Source organism: Falco naumanni, chromosome 1 (genome assembly GCF_017639655.2).
Source record: "Falco naumanni isolate bFalNau1 chromosome 1, bFalNau1.pat, whole genome shotgun sequence".
In the NCBI taxonomy this organism is placed as follows: Eukaryota; Metazoa; Chordata; class Aves; order Falconiformes; family Falconidae; genus Falco; species Falco naumanni.
The window spans coordinates 90,275,940-90,293,446 of record NC_054054.1 but is presented as its reverse complement, the minus strand read 5'-3'; the positions used below and the strand labels follow the sequence as shown (position 1 = coordinate 90,293,446).

Genomic DNA, 17,507 nt, shown 5'->3' with positions numbered 1-17,507 from the left:
AGTGCACGCAGGTATGTGACCAACTGTGTGCCCACAGCCCCTTTGCCAGTTCCCTGCCTGATGGTGCTGTTGGTAACTGGGTGGCCTCTCCTTCCACAGCGGCACCGACAAAGGTGTGCTGGACCCTGTGTTGGGTAGCACAGTGGAGCTGTCGCCAGGAAGCGGTGTGGTGCGGTGGTCCTCTCTGGTGACGTGCTCTGCTGTCAGCACAACAGCGGTCCCACTCTGGTGCCACCAGAGCTGTTCAGTGACCTGAGTGAGGGCCAGCGGCCGGCAGCCCTGTGGCGCTGTGGGCAAGTGAGCCCCGGTGCCTGGCTGTGCCCGTGGCTTTGCCTGGTGCCTGTGCCACAGCTGCGGCACATGTGTAGTGGGCCGGGCACTGGGCAAGTGCTGTGGCAGCTGCCTGGGTGTGGTTGTGCAGAACCAAGTGGGTTTGGTGGGACATGTGTCAGCAGAGGAGAGACAGGTGCTGGAAGGTATTTTTTCAGCTGTGTTCAAAGAAAAGTAGATGCGAGAGTGTATGGGCAGCCAGAAATCGTGCAGTGCAGCCTCTTAAAGGCTTTTAGTGACAGCAGGGAAAGGAAACCACAGGTTTCTTATTTGAATGACCTAGGATTCATTTTTTTTTGCTAGAAGAGCAGAGCAGCTTAAAGGTAACTTAATAAGTTTGGTTGTGCGGTTTTGTTTTTCAGTTGAAAAACAAGTTTTTCACATGTCAGAGGCTAAAGAAGCTGAAACAGAAATGGAAAACAGAAAGGAAAGTGAAGGTATGCAGGTATGCAAAACAGCAGCGTTCATGGACTTGGTCTCATTAGTTATTGCTAAGATTTGTGGATTTTTTTCCAGTTACATGTGTGCATGACTCGCTCTAGGCTTTTCATCAGTGCTGGTGTGGTGGAACCACAGGACAGAACCAATTATTTTATAGAAATTTTTTTTCTTTTTTAATTTGCAGTTTATGGCCATGGCTCAGAGGGTAGAGCACTTGGTTACATGGTCTGCAGCTGGCACTGCACCATTAGGTTTTGCAGCCCCCAAAAAAGCTTCATGTGTGCACCTCGGACGGCAGGGTGAGGGGCCCAGGCTGTGTGAGGAGCAAGCAGCGCAGCGCAACGCCTGGGCTGGCCAGGGGAATTACTCTGTGGTCACCTCCACCCTCCCCTGCTTGGTGAGCCAGCACAGCTGCCCGCAGCCCCAAGGGCCTCTCCCAGGCCGGGCAGGTGATGGAGGTGGGGTGTTCCTTGGCACCGGTGGCCTCAGCTGACACCTCCCCGGAGCCACAACCTTCCTCCAGGTAAGCCTCGCCCCGCCCCGCCTCCCCCTTTCTCTCCAGCAGGGAGCATCCGCAGGAGGGCTGCTTTCTGGCAGGGCGCTGTTGAAAGAAGAGGTAGGCTGCTTGGTTCAGTTTTCATTTTGGGGTGGGGGGCTCTCACTCTTTATCCCCCACCCCCAGCTTGTTTTCTGCTTGATAGGTGAACGAATTAGATTAATCACAGTGTTCCCTTATTGTAAGGGGATGAATCAAATCCCTCCAAAGGCAAAAGCTGGATCAAGAGATGGATTTATTAGCTCACTTACATTCCCCACCCACATCTCGCAGTCTGTGCTGTTATGTTTGTTCTTGGCTGTTGCTAGGAGAGCACATGATTTAAGGTAGATGCAGAGGCTTTTGTTACAGTCATTTTTTTGGGTCCTTGAGTAAGCCGCTATGGTCTGTGTCTACGGCAGAAGTAACAAGAGCTCCCTGCCCCCCCCCCGCCGCTGCCCCCCCCCCTCCCCGACCCCCTAAATTTCAGCACAGAGCGCAGTGGGCAAGCTGACAGGGCATTTGTGCATGTTTCTTGGTAATCAAAAGGCTCAATAAATAATTTTTTTTTTACTCCACCAGTTTCTGGATTGTTTTAGTTTTGTTACAATTCTGATCATGCATCATAGGACTGCAACAATGAGCTTTAAATAAGTATTCTTTGTGCACAGTAAAATAAAGGAACATTGAACAAGTTAGCATTTCATCATATACATCAGATAGTAGGCACAATAGATAAAATCAAGCAGCTTGGGGTTTATGTAGAGCATTTTCATGAAGAATGTCATGTAGACCAAAATGTAAGAGGAGCTATTAGTAACCCACCCCCACACCCTCCAACAGGCCCTTTATTGGGGGTAAGGGGGCGGTTATGTGCACAGAACTGAAAACACTGAACAGTAGGAGGACAAATTAAGTTACTGTAGGCAGCAGTGTGAATATTAAAAACCTCTTCCTGTGAAAGAATACTTCAGACCCTGTAAAAACTGGTTCAGTTAAAAATAGATGTATTTACATTTAAGTCTGATCTAGCAAGTTTTCCCAGCAGGTATAAGTTAAGATGTACAGTAACTGCAGGTTGTACTCATTCTGACTCAATTCGTGAATGTTGGTTTGGTTTTTTGTTGTGTTTTTTTTTTCTTTCTTTTTTTTTAAAGTTGCAGCTATTAGGCCTTAAAGCACCAGCATATTACAGCGGTGGGATGAGTAACTGTCTCAGTCCATTCTGCTACCAGTACACTGCTGGGATAAATCCCAAACCTGTTGTTAGATCACACTGTTGTTAATTAAGATGGTTCTTTCCAGCTCAAGATGTGTGGGTCGTTTACCAGGGCAAGATTGTTTTCCCAGATACTCACATGTGTCTTACCTCTACCCGTACCACTAGTTAAGTATGTCGGGGCAGAATTTAGCTGTAGGTGTTGGCAGCCAGCTGCTGCTCTAGTAAAATACTTGGACAAATCCACCTGTTTCAGTTCATATGAACATGCTTTGTTTTTGTGAAGCCACTTATGCTACTTGTTCAGGGAAAAACCACTATTAATGCTAAATACTGCCAAGGTTAGCTCTTTGGTAAGCTCTGACGCCTATAGATTACACAGCCTCTAACGCTGGGTGCAATGGCAGGATGGCTCCGTATTACTCTCTATAGAAGGAAGCGTTCATTTCACCATGCCAGTCAAGATAGTTATTTGTTTTATTTGGTTATTTTTCAACAAAAAAGTTCAATATTTTCCAGGTGGAGCTTGGAACTGTCCCTCTGGTTCCCTCCCTTGTCGATAATAAAAAGGTAATGAAGAAAAATCCTGTACTTTTAGAGACCTAAAACCTCATTTATGCTAACAAGCTTCAATTGCAATTAAACGTTACAATATTTCTTCATGGGAGAGCAAGGAGGACTAAGCTGAGGCCCCTCCAGTGTCTGAAGATGGCTGTCCACAACCACCATTAAAACAAAAAGCTAGTGTTGAAAAACGCACAGTTTACAATAAAAAAGTAGAAACCAATTCAATTTCTTTTTGTTACGAATATAAAGTTTCTTGTAAATATGTACAGTCCTTTGAGCTATTTCTATAGCAGGAAGCATTTCACAAACAGACACAAGATACACACTTCCAGGAATCAACAAGCCCATTTCTGAGGTCTTGAAGATCTTCCATAAGATGCAAAGATTTAAAGACTGATCTCAGTGACCTTTCCAAATATTCAGACCAGGAGACAAAAACTTTCAGCAAGTTTCCTGCCAAATCATCTGACCTAAAATAACCCAACAGACGAAAACAGGATACAAATTCATGAAACTCGCCAAAGGACACTGACAAGGCATTTGAATTTTTATGGGTTTCTAGAACAGGTTAGCACAGGCTTGTGAGGGACTAGCAGAAGTTTAAGTGTGGCGCCAAGGGAAGATTGGATGCAGTTTTGCTCTTTCCAGTTGTAAAGAACGTGGTTGTTCACTTAGGATGTTGCTAGTGCAGATTGAATGGTCAAAACCTGCTTTGAAAATCATTTGCTCTCTGATTCATGTTCACAGCAAAAGAGAATAGCAAGCAATAAATGGCTTGAGGTTAGATACGTGGGAGCGAAGGCAAAGCGTGTTCAGTAACCGCTAAAGCTGTTCATTGTGAGTATCCTCTTGTGCCGTGACACTTGGTTCTTATTGTACGACAAGTTACATGTCACAGGAGGAGCCAGCCCTGGGCCGCTGCTCCTTCTGGGGAATGTGACACTGTCAGGACTACAAGGTTATTTGCAAAGGGACCACATTCAGTGTGACTGTAATTCCTGTCATAGAATAAGGCTCGTTAACTCTTCATTGCCAAATTTCCAGAGTAATTAACGGTTATTTTGCAGCGTAATCTAAAGGTTTCAGTTAATTTACAGGTGAGGTACAATACACTACTCAGCAAAGCAACCTAAAAGGAGAGAGCAGCCAGTGATGGTGCAGCAGCATGCAGTGAACTGTCATGCAGAAGACCTGGATAAAGTCTTACAACCCAGTAGCTTGTAGGTAATGCACTTTGTCTCAGGGCTGGGCACATGGGCTCATTTAAAGCAGGGTTCTTCCCTCCCCCTCAGAGCTGCTCTAGAGTGATTTTAGTGAGAACAAAATAACTTTCAGAAGTGGCAGGTGAACAGACTAATCAGAAGTAAATTTCCTTGTGTTCTGTAGAGAATATCCAATCACACCTTCTATTGAAAGACTCACTCACCTTGGCCCTTCTCTTTCCAGGCCATCAGGAATTCCCAGCCTGTCTCAGAACTAAGATCAATTATCTGGTATGGGATGCTAACCACATTATAGAGACGGGGGTGGGACTCTAGTCCCATTTAATTTCCTTGATGTACTACTTGGGGACTAAAGTGAATACAAAAAGTTCATGAACTGCTTGAAAGAGTAACAGTAGTACAAAGTGCAAAAACAGGAGTGCAGGAAAGTGCAGAGAAACTAAACTGAGCTGCAAACAATCTTCAAAAGCATCACGTCTCCCGATGTGGAGTGAGCTTTTGCCCAGGAATGCTGTTTTGGTAACTGGGCAGCAGCCATACGCCGTGCATATACTCAGTGTATTTCCTTTTTTTTCCTGCAGGTCAAGATGAGTAACTTTGTCTAGCTGAGACTTACACTGAGGACTGGTCCCAGACCTGGCAGGGAAATAAGATAACAGTTACAGCTCGCACATATTTTCCTCACACATGCACAGGTGCCAGCAGCAGTACATCACCTAACTACTGCTGCCGCCGCTGAGCCAGTGCTGTTATGTGCTCGCTCCTTGGCGGCACCATTCTGAAACCACTGACAAAGGCAAGAACCATCAGCATCACTGAACACAGCAGGCTCCCACATGCCTCTCTCCAGACACTGTCCCCCCTTCACATCCTGAGTAACTTGATTTCTGTTGGTCAGGGCAGCTCTGCTTTCAGATCTGGAGGAGTGTAGCCTGTTCCAGAGCCAAGCTGCTTTTCGCAGTTACAGAACTAGCACAAGGGAGGGTGTTCGAAGGGCCAGTGAGTCACACCACGTGTGCTCTGGTTTAATAGAAGGTGGGGGGGTGAGATTTGATTTGCTCTCATACTTTACAGCACCACCCGCCCTGCTGCCGGACATCCCTTTTCCCGAGAACAGAAACGGGCTCCAGGCTCCTGACTTACCTTATTGACTTGAGCAAGAGGAGTTCTGGCACCGCTCACGGGCATTCGTCCTCGGCTGCTCTCTTCAAACAGTCTCCCAGGGGACCTTTCTCTGCGGGTGCTCAGAAGCCGGCCTGGAGATTTCTCCCTCTCCAGCGGTCGCCCAGGTGACTTGTCCCTCCGCAGCTCTGTCCTCCCCTCGCGGTACCGATGTGGTGTGCTTGGTTCTCGAGGGTGGCTTGGACCTTCCGGTGGTCCTGGGCTTGATGCAACCCGCTTGGTTATGTGCTCGTTGTATGTGGGCGGACCTCTCTTGTTAGGGCTGCTGTCATTCAAAAATAATGGACGCGAACAGCTGAGCGACAAAAACTTCACGTTACATTTTCTTTTAGCAAAAATGTAACTTTCCCCAAACACCCAGCAGACCGTACTTTGATAGTCGAGTCTCCATAACATTAGCCACACCAGTAACGTGCCTTAATGAATTGCTAAGGGATGTCCTGTCTGTGCAACAGGCCAGAAAACTACACGTGTCCGTGTACTTCAGCAGTACGCTTTTCCACACAAAAGGCCGCTAAAATTTGATACATGCTTTTTCGCATGCAAAACTGGCAGAGGCTCCAGGCTGTTCATGCCAGGTTAGGATGAGTGCGAGCATCAGTTTCGCAGTTTCCAGCACACAGTGGCGCTGCCAACCCCAGCATTTGCTCAGCTGCCTGAAGTGCCACTGTTCCGCTCAACAGAACGAGATCACATCGCAGCGTCCCAAGGCGTCTCCCTAAGGCACACTCATTGTTTAAGAGAAGAGGCTCTTGCTTCAGGGATCGTTGCAGTCAATCAATGTTTAGTGTCATACCAATACCATCGAAGCTCACCAAGCTTTGAAGGCACAGCTATATCACAGCATCAAAGTAAACCAGCTAAAGGGCACAAAGCATTCGGGGAGGAGATTATCCACCTATTCCTACAGAGCTGATGTTTCTTTGCTTTCTGGATTTTAAAACATCGGTGACTCTACTCCGTGTTCCACACCAGCATCACAATAACTGGCTAATGCCAGCCTCTCTCTCTCTAAGAATGGGTTAAGGGTAGCTGCAGCATCAGGGGTGAAAGCCACCTGGAGCAGAGTTTGCTTACAAGGTGCACAGGGACCATAACACACTGACTTCACCATACCTGCGTGTAGCAGAAGATCCTCTGTGGTGCTGCTCGTTGTTGGTCTCCTTCACTAGATTGCCCTTACAGCAAATCACCCTTAATTTGTCCTGGTAGGAGGAGGCCAGGTAGATAGCTCCCGATGAAATTGCAGGCCCTAGATAACGTGGATTCGGTATTTCCAGGTGGGCTCGTGCAGGAGTTCTGAGTAAAAGTGCAGGAAAAAATCTTTACAACGGCAACACCATACCTTCTCCTGGCCAGCACACGTATTCTTGGAGCACATGCTGTTCCAAGTAAAGAAAAGGGAACAACTTACCCTAGAGAGGCTCGTGCCTGAATCTCAATCACTTCAAGGGAATTGAAGTGGGTCACAAATAGATAGGGCTCCCTGTAGGCTGAAGGAGCATCGCAAAGACAGGAAAAACACAAAATAAAATTCTCTGTTAAAAACTTCTAAAAAGCATCAGTGAGCACAACAGAGCCTCCCAGCCCCTTGGGAAAAATAAAGGAATATATCTTCTGTAATGAGACACAGACGCTATTACTAGGTAGGGAGATGCAAGCTTAAAGAATTGTTGCTTTGAAACTATCTGTATCTCAAGAATTTCACTAACCAAAGCGTCATGAAAATGGCATTAAAACCAGGCTATTAACTGGATTAAATTCCCATTGGGTAGGGTGAAAGGCTTGGGGGATCCACAGTGACATTATATATTTTTGACTACTTCAGAAATTTCCAATCATCCTTAAAATTTCCACTAGCCAGTTCAATCGCTGTCAGACAAGGAACGTTAAACCAAAGTTATATTTCCTTAGTTTTCTTCAAATTGTTTAGACTTCAGCAGGTTTGCTATTTGACTTTATAGTGATCTTAAATCATGGGGAAATCTCCATAGTTTCTGAGAGAAATGGGAGAGGGAAGAGGAAACGGGAGCGCTGAGCAAAGAATACCTGTTCCATGAGGATGCTTCCCCGTTTCAGTAATTTCCATAACCCAAGTGAATGTTCCTCAACACCTACCAAAAGCTAAGGGCAAGCGATTCCATTTCAGGTCATCTGTCCTACTGCGTCTTCCATAGGAATCCACAAAGACACCGAACTCTGCCAAGAGAAGTCATATCATGTCGTAAGCCTGCACCTGAATTTTGTTCATTTATTTCTAAAGGGACAAAAGCAACTGGCCCTGGGCTTTTTAGCAGGGACAGGGAGCTTACTGCCTTGCAGATCCTGGAGTGCCGTGAATTACTCTGACACTGAATTGGCTAGATTTAGGAGTACGTCCAGTGCCAGAAGGTACTGCCATTCTAGGTCTCCCTGTACCAATTACAGTTATTGTTTAATCTAGAGTTAGGAAGACTATGACACTCTACCGTTACTCACCCAAAATTACTGCTAATGGGCTTTTAGAAGGCTTCCTGTGCATTTCCATGACACTATCCTAGAGGGCCAACAAAAGCAGCTATACAAAACACTCTAACACTCTCTTATTTTGTCACCAGAAGATTAAAACATCTCACCTGTCTGTATGGAAACCAGACAAGAAAGCTAAAGGCTAAAAACCCCTTAACATTTTACTGGGATAATTGGATGCCTGTTTGCACTCGATGCCGACTACGATCCCTTCCCTTCGGGCACAGATGCCTACATGTGGCAACTGATCCACAGGCACAGAGAACTTTGCAAGCAAGCTCACCAAAAGCACCTCAGCAAGTGCTATTTTAGTGCCAGTGCCCTGTGCATCTCACTGTCTAACCCGCCAGCCACAGCTCTTGCCAGGCCTCTAGACTCGCAGTCCTCAACAAACATTCGTTACCAGGCACTAGAAGGTCAACTCTACTGGGCTTTCCTTTACAACAGGACTCTGACTCCTTCTGGCAGTACTGCTTACCATGGAAACACAGCAGATACTCCTCCCTTTGCCCTGCTGGGTTCACTTGGATGATACTGACTGGAAAACTGTTGGTGGAAGCAGCAAACACAGCAGAAGCTAAAGTGTGGTCATTTTTATCCAGAAACTCTGCAAAGAGAATGGAGAAAAACACCTTGAGCAACACCAACTTTTTTTCCTAAAGTGCCAAAAAGAGCCCCACCAAAAGAATCTGTGGAGCCACTTGGTGCATTCCTCAGGGAACGTCTCCTACCCTCCAGTGTATACTGCTTCATCTCGATTTCATAGAACTTGTTGGTTCCAATGATGATGCTGTAAGTGGTCAAATGGATGCAGCTGCAGGGCTCTGAGGTTTCAATCTCCTGGAAAAGAGAAAAGTACGGACCGGTATTAGTTCCCTATAACAGTTTGCAGATTTGGCTTATTTTGGAAGATTGTATATTGCCACATTTATCTTTATAAAAGGGAGAGGTGGCAACCTCAGTCATTAGCAGGCTGGCAAAAGCATATGAAAAAGTACTCGTGCTAGAAGAAAGTTTTGTTTTGTTGGGAGTGATACTTGCTCGGGTATAGATTTGTATACCAACTCAACTCGGGGTGCTAACCAAGTATAAGAACCTCTTCCTTTTGGAAGAATATGCTATTCTGAAAGACATTCTGTAGCGCGGTTTTCTGGAGCAGTAGGGAGCAGCTCCCCACTTGCAGCAGGTCACAGCCATGCCAACGACTGCATGTCTGAGCATGGGAAGGATCTGCCTGCTAAAGTACCTCTCCTATTAAAACTTAAGAAATTAGCTTGATGGCTCCTTAAGCAAAAGGACAACAAACACAGAGAATCTTCCTTCCTTCTTTGTACAACGTAACACAGATCTGTCGTCCTCCAAGATTTGCATTGCGATTGAACAGCTAGGGTAGCTCTGCAGATTAACCTGACACAACACACAGATCCTCAGATCTCCTGAGGATGAGATTCCTTATGTAATTCCTAATTTATCTGGAAATTTAGTTGGCAGAACAGAAAAGCATATTCTGGGCTTGCTGCCATCTTGTTAGGATCTAAATTCAGTTGTCTGGATTAGTGAAGGTAAGGAGAACCTGCCTTCTAAATCACGCCTTTGCATGTTGTGCATGTAAGCCCTTGTCGAGGCGCTTGGCACTATGGAGGTGAACGGCAGCACGAACAGAGGACGGTGACTGTACATCTTCAGTGTTCTCTGTCGGCTGCTGCTCCATCGCGAGCAGGAGTCGATACCAGCTACGGTCTTGCAGATGTTCCGGGTTTGCTGGCATCCACATTGCTTGTGCCAAGATCATTGCCGTACTTCCACGGAGGCCAGCATCTGAATTACTGTGCCAGCTCTGCTTCCCAACAGCAGTGCCGGTGTAGCACTCGGCAGGGATGAAAGCCACAGTCAAGCTGTAAATTGGACTGGTGCCTTCAAAGTTAACTGCAGAGGCTCACAGGGGTTGGTAGTTTGACCTGAACATCCTGGAATTTGTGAATTGGAGAGGACTTGAGTTTCTGGGTACCAGTCCATTTTAAGGCAGGCAGCATTTAAACTCTTTGTTCTGAGGAGAGATCCCTCTTTATTTTGGGTTTTTCTGGATGTGTATGAGCATATAAAATTTATTGATGACAATTCATGCGACTGGTCTTTGAGGGAATGGCGGGTTAGATGCTGAGAGTATTTTCTGCCTGCAGCTGGCTGGCTGCAGAAGAGCTGCAGCAGCTCTGCTTCTCCCACCCACGCCTGACAGAGCGGAGCAGAACGGGTACCAGCACCGTCCGGCACCAGCACTGCAGGCAGGCAGGGTCACACCCGGAGGAGGTGTACACACTGCCGCGTCAGACCCATATCTCAGTGCCTTGTGCGCTGGGCAGGAGAAAGTACACTTGTATTAGGGTACGAATGGGAAACAGCTGCCTATCCGGTGGTGGAATAGTACCGAATACCCTTGGACTTTGCTGGTACAGTAAACAAATTCAGATACCCATTGCTTCCTTAATTGCAAAGGAGGGAGTAGTCATTTGCTACAGATTTCTCCAAAGACGACAGAAGTGAGGGAACACTGCTGGATAATTAAGAAGAAAGCGTTTTGGGGGTAAATAAGCGAGGGTATTATCGGTAAATAATTTTGGGCTAAATAACTAACACAGCTGAGTCCAGTAAAAAATCAAAAATAATCCCAGTTCTGTTCTGCATCCCTCCAAATATGCCAACTCTTATTAAAGAAAATTGCTTCCTACTCTGATTTTAGTCAGTGTACGTTGCACTTTGTTGTCATTTTAGCTGGCAAACAAATGTTCTTATGCATGCAAAAAGGTTTAAGATGTTTGCTCCAAAGCGAAGTCTTAGTGCAGTATGGGAATTACTTCAGCTACCAGAGGGCGTTACGAAGCTTACCTTTCTGATGCAGAACTTGCTCAAGCTCTCATTGTATCGCAGAACTATCACTTTATTGGGCATGGCTGCACAGATACAAAGACCATTCTCAACCTGCAAAGAAGATTACAACCAAGCTCAGGATGGTGTAACACAGAGTAAATTTGGGTGCTGAGTGTGTGAAATGGATCGGAGGACCTCTTGCCACAAAAAGAACTTTGCCAAGACAAGCAAGTACATTTTTAATAGGGTGGTTACTGTGAATTAGTGAAATAATGAAAAGTCTCTTCACATTCTCAAAGAAGAACATGAATTTGAACTGCTTCTGTGATTTCTTTTGTACTTGAAAGTAGTTAATAAAAAATTAGGTTTTCCACAGAAAAACGTTTCGTTAAAAGGGATAATTTCAAATAGATTAGGTCCAAGTTTTAACCCCTGAAACTGTTATCTTAAAAATCACTTTGAAATGAAGGTTTTTCAGTTTATCATCAAAGTAGTCCATAGAAGTAATCATTGATGAGAATTTTTGCTGTGCCTAGATGTTCCATACTAAAAACTGGGAATTGATGTAAATATCAAGAGTCAAGAGTGACGCAAACAGCTAAGTCCATTTGCTAGCCTGGAAACAGTTACACAACAGTCAGGAACAAGTGGATGGAATTCACTAATTATAAATCTCAAAATTGAAGTCAGCTGTGAGGAGGCAGTTAAGACTACGCTCTGCTGTATTTCTTATAATGTAGCAGTTTAGGCTATAGCATCGTGTCTGAATTTATTCATATTAGTGGTAGATTCTCCATACTCTCTCCAGTTCAGCCCCTCTTCAGCCCCTATACTCTTCTTAGTTGAAGAAAAAGATTTAAAACTAGAATATAGGCCTTGGATTTGTTACCAGCGAAATAAAGATGCTGATCTGATTCGTGTCAAACTCAGCACAATCTAAAGGGTGGTCCGAGGGCATGAGGGAGCCGTATCCTACCTTGCCAGCAGCAAAAAGGTGGCATCCTTTGACAGCCTCAAAGACATTTGGTGAGATATCAGGTTGGGCTGGGAGGTGAGACTGGGCTAGGGATTGCTTCACTTTCTTCACATCAACAAGACACAGAGCCCTTTCTTCTCCTGGAAACAAAACCAGTTACATTTTATACCAAGGGAAAACTCCCTATTCTCTACAAAAGTCTGCTCTGTTACCTAAGCAGCAGCTTATCCTTATAGGCTGTTACTGTGGTAACAGTCACAAGGTACCGTGTAGAATCATTCCATATTATTGCTATTAAAAGTGAACCAGAAAACTTACAAAAACCCAACCAGACAATGGGCAGTAAACCCACTGGGGGAACAACCATTCTCTCAGTGGATCATTAGAGTTGCTAAGGTCTAGTAGATCACAACAGCAGTGGCCTTATTAGGACACTATTCATTCAAAATTAGCCAGGAAGTTTTATTTTACCTTCAGAACTTCTTAAAGTAAAAGGTGCTTTAGCCGCTCTGTGCCAACAGAGCCAGCAATGGATTTCCAAGAAGTGCCCTAATAAACCGCATTATAGGCCAAGCCAAATTCCTCTCAGAAGCCTAGCGACAGAGTAACGCGGCCTTCTCCTAATTTTATGTGAGATTTTCTTTTTTCCAGTTGCTTTTTTATCTACTACCCTGAAACAAATAAAGCATGGACAGCTTAAATCTTTACAAGGGGTGAAATGCAGAACAAACAGAACAAGAGAAAGAATTTGTTTTTCGTTCCCTACAAATGTCATATAGGCATTTGATAATTTGGGCTTTCAGATGAAGATAACGCCCTAACATTCAGCATGCCTACATCAGTGTAGGAAGGGTTATCTCTGGAAAACCACAGATGGAGAGATTAAAGCTGGTGTTCTTTTCATAAGGGAATCTTAAACAAACCATGAAATAAGTCCTAATTTTATGTCGATTAGTGTTTAGAGCAAGAGAGGTTGAGTTGTTAGCCCTAGGCCTCAAGAATCCCATCACCATCCTCAAATGGTTAACTACATTAAAAGGGAAGGTTATGCCGTGATTAGGAAGAGAGATGCCCACTGAGCAGCTCAACACTTTTTAAATTGGACTTAAAATGATGACTAACCCCTAAGCTGGAAATCTTTTGTCTCTGGTTCCTTCCTCCTTCAGCTTTGGAAGCAGAAATCACTTGTTTGTGAAGGTTTAACGGCACCTTCATTCACATATTCATTTACAAGAAAACCTCAGATAACACTGTGTTAACCACAGTAAGTGATTCTTAACAATGTAATGGGGGAAGGCGGGGGAAATAATTAAAAAAGCCTGTAATGAATCTAAAGGAGAGCCCAGTCCCTTGGCAGGCAGCACTCCTAGCATTACAGCGCAATTACTGTGTGTTTACTGCAGGACAAATGGGAGCATCCAGCCCCCTACCTGCTATCATCAGTAGCTTCTCCAGATCCTTGATGAGGTGAATTTGGAAGACGGCACCCATTCCTGGGATGTGCGTTAAGGAATTCTTCAGTACATTCAGGGCATAGAGACCTTCTTCTGCGCCCACGAGCACTACCTGCAGCGACAACAGGGCGGGGGGGAAAGCAGTGCCACATGAGGAGAACAAAGAATGCTCCAAGAGCAAATGGGCAATACTGCTTACAGTATTCCATATCATAGTACGTATTGGGATACAGTGAAGAGGACAAACCAACCAACGAAGAGGTATAAAATTACACACATTGCCATTAAAATACCACTTCCACGAATGAAATACCCAATACTCAGAAAGGCCCAACTGAACATCATTATTACCTGGTCACTGAAAGGCATTGTGCAATTTATATCCAAACGGTCTTCACCCTCTAGCTTCAGCAGGGAGTTTCCAAGCAATTTCTGCAAATGACAAAAAGATATTTTTTGTTGTTGTTATCTTTCTCTCTTTCTCTATTAGTATTTTAACAACGCAATGTCATCATTTCAGACAGGCAAAAAGCTTCACACAGATTTCTTTTTCTCAGAAAGCTAAAAGTTGCTGGAATACCTCCCACAAAAGAATTGGTAAACTTCTACCAGAAATGCAGTTAGGCAAACTGATCAGAATTAACTAAAATCAGACAAAACGTCCTGTCCTCCCTATCTTTTCCATTTCCCCCAGTCTCCTGCAACAGAGCAGTGAAATTTTCCTAGGGGAAGGATTAAAAAAAAAAAAATTCCAGATGTTGGTGGGAGCATGTATTTTTCTCAGACACAAAAGGAAGACTAGCATGAGAAAAGAGATGATTTCCTGCTAGTCAGATATTCCCTACCTCCAGGGCTAACATTCTAATACACAATACCATAGAACCACATCTCCCTTTGTCAGAAAAGAGTTATCAGTGCAACAATGATGAAAAAGGCTATCCAAAACCAAAACAAATTCATTTAACCTCTTATTCTTATCAGGAATAAAACTTAAAACTAAGAAACACACAGTCACTTCCCTCCCAAAGAAACAAACCCCCCCTGACTCTGTAAGAATGGGAGAGGAGGGAGTGTTTTGCTTGTTTCTTTCTTTCTTTCTTTATTCTAAGGTTCGTTCATGCCATGTGGTACATTACGAGACTGGATTTAAGCCATGTCCTAACTGCTCTTTCTTCCTTTTCTGTTAGCTGGAATTAGAGTCTTGAGATCCTCTTACTACACTCCCTGAGACTAAAGATTGGCCGTTGTAATATAAAGCATCAGTCTCACAGTGAACCAGTTCCTGGTACTTGTACATCATAAGGCAGAAGTGGTAACTTACCTTCAGTTAAACCTCAGTATGCCAAATACTGAAAAAATATTTTTCAAAACTCTGCTCCCTCCCAGAATATTTTATTATTAAATGAAACTTTTATACTCACAGCATCAGCCTCAGCTTTTTCTCTGGAAACTCTCCCACCTGCCACTATTGATTCCAGTGCTGTGACCCAGCGCTGTTTGTCAGGGAAGCTGGGTGCTAACAGGTAGAGTGTTCTACCAGGCCAGCAAGTGGTGTGTGGATGAGACTCCAATTTTAGGATATATGGCACATCTGAGATGTTATATAGATAGAATAAGACTTAGATTAGTTTTTGGAATATTGTCAGTAGACTTAAAATCAACACCTTTCAGCCTCATTGGAGAGAAGTTGTATTTATCATGACGTGTTACCATGGCAATTTATACATAGGCTTCTCCTTTACAGGTCCTGCCCAGGCTAGCTACTTAAAGCTAAATATTATCTGGATGCATGCAATCCATACGTACAAATGCTGTCTTTACTAAATAAAAATAATCTCTTGTCTTTTATTCAAAAGAGAAAGAAATTCCATTGTGAAAAAAGTACAAAACCAGCCACCTGGCTAAAGTTTTCCCTGTACTGTTCAAGAAAAATCTGTAAAAATTGGTTATGGAAACCTTTGTTTTTAACAATCCATATCCTTTAATGTTAAAGTCAAGACATACATAATCTTTTCATCGGTTCTAGTCAATACATACAAATCAAAACATCAACATTTTTTCATAATAGGAGACTGTATACAGCCCACAGCGTTTCTAAGTTAATGACCTTTTGGTTTGATCACAATGGTGGCATGAGTTATGACACTTCACACTTTAGATAGAGAGCATTGAGAGAAGAAATTTAAATAAACCGAGTGCTTTTAAGTAGATCACAGAACTCTTAAAATTTACTTCCATTTGGCTTGAAGATTATACTATTCGCAGTTCAACTACCACGACAGAAGCAACAGCGTATGTGTAGCTAAATCTGGATGACTGACCTGTTCACCTAACTTCAATAGAGGTAACTTCAGAATTACATAGATACAGAATGAAAGTTAAAGGAGAAAATTCTGTTCAGCCAAACAGAATGCCCACTGATGGCAAGGAAGATGAAATCCATTTGACCTCATCTACATAAGGTTCTCACCTGTCTTTGCTGTATTGGTAAGTTCAGTAGCTCCTACAGCTCCGTGAACAGTTACATCGCCATCAGGAAGGCAGAGCTCAAATTCCTCTAGAGGCCTCTGTCCAGCTGCAGCGAGAACGGGGAGACAGAGTAAGAAAGAATGAACAAGTAAGTAGCAAGAAAATAATTGTGATAGCAAAATGAAGTGGATACACTCTGAATGTTTCGCAGCTGGATTGTTATGACATAACAGCTAATAAAACTGTTGAGAATCTAGAAAAGCAACGGTGCTGCCCTATTACAGAAGACTTGGCGAAATTAGGTATGGCCACAGCAAACAGTAACAATCTCTAAGCCTCTCAACTCACTAAACAATATCTGAAGCTTAAAAAAACCCAAACCCACAATCAAAAAGTTCTTTCTAGAAATGCTGAGTTACCTTCTCTTGCTTCTGCATCATAAATGAGCACTTTCGTTCCTTCCAGGACAATATACTTCCTGTCCCAGCCCTGTTGCCCACGTTTGTTATTCCTGAAGAAAATAAGCACAAAGCCATGTTGGATTTTCTGCTTGGATTCTGACCAAACCAAGCACGCAACTCCTAGAAAGACAAATTTCAGTGGTACTGTGCAATCGTAATGGGCATGCACCGATTATCACATTGTAAGAGCCAGGACAATATAAGGAACTGTTCCAAATACTTCAGCTCCTGATATGGCACCGACATTGATGTTTATACCTTGGCACTTTCATCCATCCTTCAAGACGCAGACTGCTGCTGGGCTCCTTCAGCTGCAGACCGGGAGAATTCATTTTATCCCGGCAGAACGCTTCAGAGAAGTGTATGGCATATTCTGCTGGCAGTCCACAAGTAGCTGGCAAGCAAGCTGAGCATTTTGGGTGACACATCACCTGGCATTCTGACAAAAGGACAGAGAAAAACTTCTGCTAAATGACAAAAAAAATCATGACACAGCTGCCTCCACTTCTAACGCACAAATCCCAGCTTTTCCAAGAATCTCTAAGCCATCAGATGTTTTCTAATGCAGAATGTTTGCACCAACTAGTTTCAAAGTCTTCATACTCAGTCTTTTCTTCAGCTTTCACTGAAAATCTGTTCTAGACGGCTGATGCTTTTTCATTCTACCGTCCAGTTACACCATTTATGCACACGCTCTGCTCTTACCGAGACATTTAGACGCTTGCCGCCCAAAGTGCACAGTATCCAGGCACACTGCACATTTTGTTGCTCTCATATTTAGCCCCACGTTAAAACGATGTGGGATATTATGATGCATTCTTTCTTTCAGGCGTCGGCTGTACTCTGGAAGGGACAAAATTTATTATCAGGACGAAAACTGTGATAGGGATGAAAATTATAGTAGCTTTGGGCATTTTAAGGCCAAGGTAATAAAAAGTGACAATGTATCTCTATCAAAGCCCTGCTGCACATAGGCACTACGTTCCTTTGCAATCTGCAAATCTTAAGCTGTATCACCACCTCGGTAATTACCTTATACAGATGCACAGAATGTGCCGCTTGAGAACAGACTGTAGAACTGAATTGGCTAATGTTTGGTTTAGCAAGATTATGTCAATCAAACCATCGAAATTTCAAGGCTGCACTCAGCTCCAATTCATACAACGTGCTAATAGCTCGATTTTGCCTATAGCCAGCAAACCCTTCAACACCTATGCTGTTGTAACCAATACACAGCAGGCCTGCTTCATACAGCCTTCACGCTAGCCGTCAGTGCC

General features: G+C 43.9%; 1 protein-coding gene across 11 annotated transcripts in view; it reads right to left on the bottom strand.

Annotated features, from left to right (window-relative positions):
• Positions 1-1,946: 1,946 nt before the first annotated feature.
• CIT (citron rho-interacting serine/threonine kinase) overlaps positions 1,947-17,507 on the bottom strand; it is a 73,789-nt gene continuing 58,228 nt past the window's right edge. For 8 of the 11 annotated variants that reach the window (XM_040605584.1, XM_040605576.1, XM_040605643.1 and 5 more), the window contains 16 exons: positions 16,936-17,073; positions 16,489-16,669; positions 16,189-16,280; positions 15,771-15,875; positions 14,722-14,891; positions 13,652-13,732; positions 13,277-13,412; positions 11,847-11,986; positions 10,889-10,981; positions 8,737-8,845; positions 8,484-8,612; positions 7,616-7,696; positions 6,912-6,990; positions 6,614-6,796; positions 5,459-5,792; positions 1,947-4,951 (listed from right to left, as the gene is read on the bottom strand). In XM_040605584.1, the coding sequence (XP_040461518.1) occupies positions 4,928-4,951; positions 5,459-5,792; positions 6,614-6,796; positions 6,912-6,990; positions 7,616-7,696; positions 8,484-8,612; positions 8,737-8,845; positions 10,889-10,981; positions 11,847-11,986; positions 13,277-13,412; positions 13,652-13,732; positions 14,722-14,891; positions 15,771-15,875; positions 16,189-16,280; positions 16,489-16,669; positions 16,936-17,073 (2,075 nt within the window). In that variant the 3' untranslated portion in view covers positions 1,947-4,927. The remainder of the gene's footprint in view (positions 4,952-5,458; positions 5,793-6,613; positions 6,797-6,911; positions 6,991-7,615; positions 7,697-8,483; positions 8,613-8,736; positions 8,846-10,888; positions 10,982-11,846; positions 11,987-13,276; positions 13,413-13,651; positions 13,733-14,721; positions 14,892-15,770; positions 15,876-16,188; positions 16,281-16,488; positions 16,670-16,935; positions 17,074-17,507) is intronic. The other 3 variants (XM_040605605.1, XM_040605615.1, XM_040605651.1) reach the window with 1 other exon arrangement.